The sequence below is a fragment of the Oikopleura dioica genome, chromosome 1 (genome assembly GCF_907165135.1).
Source record: "Oikopleura dioica chromosome 1, OKI2018_I68_1.0, whole genome shotgun sequence".
Taxonomy (NCBI): domain Eukaryota; kingdom Metazoa; phylum Chordata; class Appendicularia; order Copelata; family Oikopleuridae; genus Oikopleura; species Oikopleura dioica.
Window position 1 is genome coordinate 197,152 of NC_137291.1, and position 9,035 is coordinate 206,186.

Below are 9,035 nucleotides of genomic sequence, written 5' to 3' on the forward strand. Positions count from 1 at the left end.
TGTCGTTTTTCCAGAAGTAAAATTGCGTAAAAAAGTCAATTTACCTACGCGTAAGTCGATATGCGGGCAGGGGTTAACGTATTTTCTGAGAAGAGACGTTCCTTAGAGTGGTCATTTGTATGCTTAAAATTATCAAAATCGATCTAGCAAAGACTCAAAATCCGCTCCTTTTCAAAAATTGCCTTTTTTCAAAATCGATGCATATGTTCTGAAAGTATGGGAAGATTTTTCGAAAGAACCTGCAAAATAGAAAACACCGCGGTAAGCCTAGGTATAACTTTGAACTTAGGAGAAAGTTACTTACATAACTTTTGTTTCATTGGACTCAGAAGCTTCATTCTCCCAGGCTGGGCAGATGAAGCTTCTGGGAGAGTCAAGCCTACCCACTTGACGTAGTGGTCTATAAACAAACTTAGAAAAAAGAGAAAATTTAAAAGTCTTACAAATGATAAGTTTTATTTTTTTTAGAAAATTCAATTGTTTCAGACAGCTCTTTTTTTCTCAAATAATTTTCTAAGCACTGTAGCGCCAAATCGTCGTTCCATGCGCTGAACTTGTTCGCAAAGAGGTGCTTCTGTTTGAGTAGCTAAATGAAACTCTGTTAGTAGTGGCGTTATCCTGGTGAATCTTGATTAAAATTAACACTTTTTTTCTCGATTTTAAATAGCTTCGATGATGGGGAAAACAAAGATAAATTGTTTCGATAACAAAAATTTAAAACTAAAGTTGAAAAATTCTAGTTAAAAATTAATGGGGTGTAGGGCGGCTTCGTTCGCAATTTGTGAACGTCGTTCGTAATCTTGCGAACGCCGTTCGCAACAAAAAAAAATCTTGCCGTGAGTGTGCGCTTCGCGCATTTTCTTGTAGACAACTCATTGGCTTGGCAGGAGCAGTCTTTTTCTTCCGCTGGGACACATCTTGAAAAATGTTGTGAACAAATTTCGGCCAAAAATTTTTCGATTTTGCGAATGGCCTTTGCGAACGAAGCCGTCGCCACCCGATTAATGCTACAAACAAAAAATATTCTTTAAAACTTTTCCTGCCCATCTGAGCGTGACGGCCGTTTGAAAATGGCTATTTTTTCCGAAACCGCTTCACTTCTCCTTTGAAAGAGCCTATCTCTTCAAATCTAGAAAAAAAGGATACCAGTCAAACTTTGTGAGAGGTTTTTAGGAATTGTAGTGGTTTTACAGAATTGCTCTAATTACGATCACGCCGCGGGGCAAAGCAAAGTTTGCCACGCGAGCACGGCGCGTAAGTGAAATGATGGCGCACTTGCGCTGGCGAAATAATCGACTCTAAAACGCGCGCTCTTCCTGAAAAACCAAATAATCCGTTTCTAAACGCCGCTCTTCAAATTATTCTCACGTCCTGATGCTCGAAATCCGATTAGTCCGCTAAAATGGAATTATTCCTTTTCCAGTGACAAAATCCGTTGGTAACGAGTTATTACGTTCAATGTTCAATTTATCCGATGGAAACGATACGATCGAATAACAGCCGATTAATCTACTGGGAACCCGAAAATTTGAAAAACTATAAAAACCGCTCACCATCTCTCTCACAGTCATTCTCACTTTTGCTCGCTCAGAGAATAGATCAAATAAAAGCTCAAAAACTTTACTCTTTTATACACAGCCAACTTTGCTCACTTGTCTGTATATTTCTCTTGTGTTCACTCATTTGCATAGGTTGCAAAACCATTACAGAATTATATTACTATCTTTAATTACTATCAACAACTCTTCTGGCCAAAACCGTAAGAGTTTTTCGTGAAGAAGAGGTTCGTTGGATCTGGTTCTGAACTAGGGCCTAGTTTGAAAATTTGGATATTTCCATATTCTCTCAATGAAAAATTAATTCATGCGTTCATGCCTTAAGGACTTATTTAAATTACCCAGGGCAAATCGCCTGCTCCATAGATGCAGATTCCATGGCGATAGCTTCCATAGCACTTTGGATAGAGTCCATTTTGAACGTGACCTCGCCATTTAACAATTCTTGCGAGACTCTGAAAATTTATTTGTTAGTTTTTTGACTGTTATTATTTTTTTGTAATAAGATGACTTCGTGCGTGTTTTGTGATTATTTTTGGTTGACGCGCGGGTCTGGATTTTGGCCAAAACGAAAGCGCTTATGAGCGAACTCGCTAAGCGAATCCAGACCCCTGGTTAACGTTTAGTCGTTGGGCCGAAATGTTTATTCATTGGGAGATCATTGATCTCAGATCAACGAAAAAAAATGTCGAAGAGTATATTGATTTTTTTATCTTTTGTAAAAAGCGAACCTGGAATTCATTCTTGTCATATTGGCGATTTGACGGTAAGGAGCCTGGCGCTCCTGGAAATCTGCTTAGTGCTGCCCAGAGAAACTCGTCTGGCGTGAGCGTATCGCGGCTCCAATGGAGAATCTCTAACACAGTTGAATTGTTAAGCGTGTAGTCAACGAACGCACGGGAGAGGATATTGTACGCGGAGCCTGCAAATTTTCCGATTCCGTCTTAAACACATTTCTAACAATTCAAATTGCTTATGTATTTCTTACGTGGTGGTGAGGAATTCTCCCGCTTTGTACTAACAACCTCAAGCTCTCCGTTTTCCCCTTTCTCCAACTTGAAGCGCAACCTTAGTCGATCTTCTTTTTGTGGAGTCATCGGCACGGATTCGATTTCGTTCTGTGGTGTTATAAAAGAAGGCTTTCCATGAAAAACATTGACTATTTTTCTAGCCATGATTAAGCCTTGCACAGATATTGACCCACAGTGGACAAATAACGGGTGTAGGGCGGCTACGTTACAAGTAGTTAAAATTGTAACGGCGTTACAAAAATTCAAAATCGAAATCATCGAACGAGTGTGCGCTTCGCGCTTGAATTAAAGGAAACTAAATTTTGGTACACATTATCAGTGGAATGAATGACAGTGGAATGCACTTTCTGTCCCAGCGCCTCTCCCCCCCCCCCTTCTTACCTATGCGGTTAAAGTTTTGCGACCCAAAAAATACGGGATGGTCGGACTCATTACCGAAAATTTTGGTAACTCATTACCAATTTTTGGTCGTTCATTACCAATTTATTTTGATTTTTTCGAGTAAATTGCGGGAGCACAAATTCGCTCTTCGAATGAAAAAAAATTGACAGTTTTTCGTCGAATTTACCGTAATGCCTTACCAAAATTGGAAATGTGTTACCAATTAGAAATGTGTTACCAATTGGAAATGAGTCCGACCGTTTCCCAAAAAAAAGTCGGATCAAGATTGTGCGGGTCTGTGCGGTTTTTTCCGAATCAATACCACTTTTGGTACAAACCAAGACAAGGAATAAATACGGCATGAAGTGACGGGGGAAAACGGACTCGGTTGGCCCAACTCCCGCCGAGTGTGAACGTGCAGGAGGTGTCAAGCCGAGTGAAGGAGATGCAAGGGACAACGCCGCCGGTGTGAACTCCTGCAGAGACTGCTCCTGGGCCCAAGTTGGCGCAAGTCTCGGTGTGAATCCTTGAGTAAAAAGAAATTAGGTGCATGTTGAGCCGGAAATCATGATCAAGCTCAGCCTGGATAATCTTCAAAAATGAAGATATGGAAGACTAAAAATTAGAATTCTCTGAAAACTTCCATGATAGGGTAAAATTTGATTCTGATTCTGATGCCGCTTTCGTTAAAGTCTTTTGATGTTAGATTTTTGAAATAAATCACTTCCAATTATTATCAGCTCCAGGGCTGTTGATTCCGGGTCCTTTCGGATTACCCGCGACTAAAAAAAACATTTAGGTGTCAACTAATCTCACAAAAATATTTTCACCTATTATAAGGCAGCCCGAGCAATTCCGACACCTCGACCAGAAAATCACCAACTAGCCTCTTACTTATACTGTTTTGTAAAAACTTAGCAGAAAAACTTTCAATTTAAACTTCAACCTCGTCACTTCTTGCCTTATTTGTTCCTTTTCTTGTTTTGACCCGATTTCTTTCTCTTATGAATGACCCCCGTTTATTTGGCCAAACCAAAAAAATAGGTGTAAAGATAGGAAGTTACAAAAAAGGAAGTGATGTTTTTGGAATGGGTTTTCATTGGCCGGTAGGCAAAATGAAGCCATCTTATTGGTCTTCCAAAAACGCACGTCCTTTTTTTCTCACTTCCTTTCTTTATTCTTACTTTTTTTAATTTGTGCCCGTTTATTGACGGACCAATCAGTCCCGCTTCACCTGTTAATTTGGCACGTTTTTAATAAATAATCGTATTTAACAATCTGCTACTGAAAGATCACTTTTTTCATGGCTAGAAATAATTCACTTTTGTTCATGGAAAGCCAAGATATAAGACAAATAGCGGACCATTTCTGCATTCGTCTTGAGAGGAAAGTCCGTTCCGCATAAATTGATGTAGTATTTCCATCTGATCGGGTGATTTAAAAGATCTTTCATACAGTTTAAATCCGCTTGCAGTCTCAGAACGGTTGAAATCGGGTGTCGGGCGCTGAGGTTATGCCATAACCAGGTTATGCATTTTCCTGGATTTTGCATAACCTGGTTATGCATTCTCGATTTAAATTGGAACAATTTGAGTCTTAATTAGCTATGGGAATAAATTATCACTGATAATTTATCAGGCATTCTTAAATAATTTGGAAGTCATAAATGCAACCTATCCTTGAATAATGAGCGTAAGTGACGGTTTCTCTTTTCGACGCTAAAAAGACATTCGGAAAGCAGCTGGCGAGGCTTTCAAGGGCTTCATAAAACTCATCAGGAGATTTCTTATCAGCGTGGATGCAGTAGACATTCTGCGGATGATAAATCGACCGTAAAAGGCGCTAAAACAGAGATAAGCCAAATTTTTTTTTAAAAAGGGTTTAACCAAAAAAATGAACCAATAAAATAGGATGAATCTATTTTGAAACGATAAGCATTTTTACTTAAATTTCCTTATTTCAACATTTTTTACGCTTATCAGGGGTCTGGATTCGCTTAGCGAATTCGCTCATGAGCGAAGCGAAGCAGAGCTTTACCAAAAATTTTCGCGAAAATATCGCCCATAAGAAAACGTTCTAAGAGTTGTAAATTTTGCTGATTGAACTAAGCTTTTTCTTTCGCTTTTTGGAAAATTTTTTCGCTTCGCTTCGCTTTCGAAATTTTGATTCGCTTTCGCTTTAAATTTTTGAAAAATTTTCGCTTTCGCTTCGCTTTCGCTTTTCATTTTTGGCCGAAATCCAGACCCCTGCGCTAAAAGATAGAAAATTTATGAGTAATCAGCTATTTTTATTGAGTATGTGCGCTTTAAATGCCCGCTCCGCGGGTTTAGTGGTAAGAAAATCAAAGATGGGAAAACAATAACAAAAGAATACAAATGACTGTATTCTTATCTTATAATTTCCAATTTTAAGGCTACGGGGGTCGACGAGGCTCTAACCATGGCCTTATTCCGGGAAACCCAAAAGAGTTGGGGGCTTGAATCTTTCATTAATAGTTAATTTGAACTTAGATCATGACTTGTATAGAAGAAAACCTAAAGTTGATAGGCATTTTCTTGCCAAAAAATCGCTTCAAAGTTGGCATCTCGACCTATATTAGGGTAAAATTGGTTGAATCTTCCAACCTTTCGGGATCCCGAATGTTTCGGGATTTCCCGAAACGTTCGCAGTAAAAAAGGGCCTTTTTGTCTTCGACCCTTTCGGGGATGATTTTCAATAGTTTCTATCCTAGAAAATATTTTAAGCCAAACAGTAACGTCAAAGTACATCTTTATTGAAGAAAATGGAGGCGCGAAGGAAAAAAAAATAATTAACTCGAAAAAATGGATCTTTAACTCATGAAGTTCTCTATAAAACAGGCGCGGAGCGCACACATTCTCTTTGACTACAAATTCAACATTTATAAAAGGTCTGGACTTCTTAGACCATCGAATTCGACGAAGGCAGGTAGAGTTATCTTTTTGGTTAGTAAAATGCCCTAATTCGGCATTTAGGCCACTTTTTTTAACGTTATCCTCACCAAAACTCCCGAAAGATTCGGGCGATCCCGAAAGGTTCCGGAAATCCCGAAAGATTCGGGAAATCCCGAAAGATTCGGGATCCCGAAAGGTTGGAAGTGACAACCGGTAAAATTGGCTTCAATTCTGAAGAATTGAACCTATAAACCTACACTTAGTATATTTTTAAATAAAATTTCAAACCTTTTGAAGCCTTTGTATACAAAGAAATCGTGGATAGATTTGGAATTTTGGTATTCCAATACCAAAGTCCGCAAAAAATGTCAATTTTTAAAAATTTAAAATCGGGTGTGCGCTCCGCGCCTGTATTATACGATACTTTAGGATTGTTTTTAATAATTTCTCGGGCGGAAAATCCAAATTGTCTAAAAAATTTGGTATTGGAATACCAAAAAAGCTTTGGTATTGTAACCGACCGTTCCCGGATAGAATCAATAAAAATATCGAATTTAATTTTTTGAAAAGTGAATCTCGTTAAAAATTGCATTTTTTGAAATAACGATAAACGATTTTTGCTGTAAAATCCAAAATATCTGGTATCATTAAAAACCAAGGCTACCATTAGATTTTTCGTGCTCTGCGCTTTCGAAAGAGCCCCAAATGACGAAAATCCAAGCCAAAAATTTTTTTCGGTCAAAGTTTTAGCGCTCGTATCTCGGAAACTACAAATGTTAACAACTCACTTTCAACTGTACGTCTACTTTATTTCTTGCGGAGAATTCACGTCGCATAATTGATATTGTGATACTTTCAAGTTAAGACCACATATAACGTCGACCCCTGTACCCTTAAATTGGCAATTTATGATTAAGACCTAAAAAACTGACCTCAACTTCTCCAGCATTTTCGTAAACAGCAATTGCAAACGCGATCGAAAATTGGGGTCAGGAACCCACATCATTGTTAACCAATTTTAACAATTCTTTGGCTCATTAAAAAAAACAAGAGTCCGTTCCGCGGTTGAACTGTGATTCTCCTCCTCGTATTGATCGAATTCACCCTTTTGATTAATCTTGACACTTTTTGGTACTGGGTACCCGTTTTGGATTAATGTCAAAAATTGGTTATGGGTAGAATTAGCGAGCTTTTGAGTAATGTGTATTTTTAAGCAAAACCAAAACTTGAAGTGATGTTTTGGATCAGGGTTTTGATTGGCCAGAAGACCAAAAGCAGCTCTCTTGTTTGTTACTTAAAATGCATGAATCATGCAGCATGATGGTCTATATTTTGCCTTATTCATGCGGGAACCAACAAAATTTTTTATAGATGAGCGCACGGCGCCCCGAACTCAAATCAGTCTTTAGCAAGTATAATTTACTCGCGCGAATTCTTAAGTCAAGACAAGTCTTCGTCAAAAAAGAAAAGACATTCTCTCGTTAAAATTATCCCGAATCCCGGTGAGGTAAAGAAAACTTTCGATCATAAAAACTTGAGAAAATCGAGGATTAACGGGCTCTGCCCCAAAAAGTAGCGCCGTGCGGGAAAAACGGCAAATAAAAATCATTTAAAAAATACTTATATAATTGAAATTCGGGTAAGGGTTAGAAATTTGACTCCAAAAAAATTGTTCGAGAGCGTCTCATCTTACATTGTGGAAGTCTGTATTGCCTAGGATTTCGCTAGTTCAAAGGGTGGCGGGCGGCTTCGTTCGCAAAGGCCATTTTGCGACTGGCGTTCGCAAAAACGAAAAATTTTTTGCCGAAAATCGTACACAACTTTCTTCAAAATGTGTCCCAGCGGTAGAAAAGGACTGCTCCAGCCAAGCCAATGAGTTCTTTACCAGCAAGTGCGCGAAGCGCATTCTCAAGGCAAGATTTTTTTTCTTTGTGAACGGCGTTCGCAAATTGCGAACGAAGCCGCCCCACACCCAGTTCAAACAGTAAATTTCAAAAAACTTGATATCTAAAAATTTTATGAAAATAGTGTGATTGACCACAGACGTGGGTTCCCGACCCCAGGTCGGAAAGTCAGCTTCTTGTTTGCTCAATGTTGATGTAACGTATTTGCGGTCTTTGATGAATGAGGCGCATTGCTTGTTTTTTATCCACTCAGTCAAGCTCGTGTCCGACATTGTTGCTATGTACTCAGCCATGTTTTCTTGCTTTGTATTCTGTATTCTTTGCTGTAATTTGTCCAATTCTGCATTTGATAATGAAGAATTGATGATCGCGTCGCAATTTACTCCAAAATACTCATCAGCTGGGAAATGAAAATGAAACTATTTCAAGCTCTTATAAAGAGTCATTTACAGTTATTTTCCTCTTTTGTGGACATTTTTTGTCCCAAATTTTCATAAAAATGTCCACAAAAGTGGGCAAGAGTCTCCAAAAAAACGTAAAACTGTACGACCTTAAAATTTTTTCTTCGATAAATTTTTCTTCGAAGAATGGCGAATTTTATCATCAAAACGCCATTATTTTCCTTGTTATCCCATTTTTGGTCAATTAAACTGTATTAGACATTGATTTCTTATCAAAAACGTCCTGATTTTTGAAAAAAACACCCTATTTCTTCCTAATAAATTTTTTCGGCTGGACAAATGTCCACAAAAGTGGAACATTATCCTTGCAGAAGTCTCCCATAAAAACCCCTTAAAATGAAGACAATGCCCACAAAGTTGGGATCCACAAGAGAGGAAAAAAACTGTATTTAAAATAATATATTATTTAAAAGAAGATTTCAAGTAAGCGATAACGACCTAAGCATAACCTGAAAAGATGAGAATCTTAATTCAAGCCTGATTCCTTTGATATTTTCGCATTGATGCTCTTTGGAACTCTCGAACTGCTCGTTTGATCCAGAAAATGAGGTGACTCGTCAGCGTGGTTAGGAAAGCCGTCCAGCGCGATGAAAAAGTAATCGCAGAAAAGATCACTCCGATCAAATAAATTTGTTTTCTTTTGAAAGCACTCATCAGCAGTATTCTTCATAAAAATATTATTCAGATGAAACATTTATCAGGAACCGGTCAAAATACTACTAGCGCGACTCAAGGAACGATATTTATATAGGATACTTTTTTACCTTAAGGGGGTAGAACTAGGTTTTTC

The 9,035-nt window shown here is 38.2% G+C and overlaps 1 protein-coding gene across 1 annotated transcript; it reads right to left on the reverse strand.

The window, feature by feature from the left end:
• Window positions 1-300: 300 nt before the first annotated feature.
• Window positions 301-8,077, reverse strand: LOC145702415 (beta-1,3-galactosyl-O-glycosyl-glycoprotein beta-1,6-N-acetylglucosaminyltransferase-like). The gene is made up of 10 exons (XM_081779642.1): window positions 7,939-8,077; window positions 7,766-7,887; window positions 4,642-4,810; window positions 4,291-4,507; window positions 3,326-3,494; window positions 2,545-2,866; window positions 2,288-2,499; window positions 1,898-2,011; window positions 444-586; window positions 301-400 (listed from the first exon to the last, which is right to left on the reverse strand). The coding sequence occupies exons 1-10, from the start codon at window positions 8,075-8,077 to the stop codon at window positions 301-303; spliced, it is 1,707 nt and encodes a 568-aa protein (XP_081635768.1).
• Between the last annotated feature and the right edge of the window lie 958 nt (window positions 8,078-9,035).

What these genes read in the sequence shown, in the direction of transcription:
- LOC145702415 (XM_081779642.1), bottom strand. Translation starts at nt 8,077, where the DNA reads ATGGCTGAGTACATAGCAACAATGTCGGACACGAGCTTGACTGAGTGG. An exon ending in CGCTCATTATTCAAGGATAG is followed by an intron (nt 4,508 to 4,641) that starts GTTGCATTTATG and finishes TGCAAAATCCAG; the next exon opens with GAAAATGCATAACCTGGTTA. An exon ending in TTGGCTTTCCATGAACAAAA is followed by an intron (nt 3,495 to 4,290) that starts GTGAATTATTTC and finishes TTTTTACTCAAG; the next exon opens with GATTCACACCGAGACTTGCG.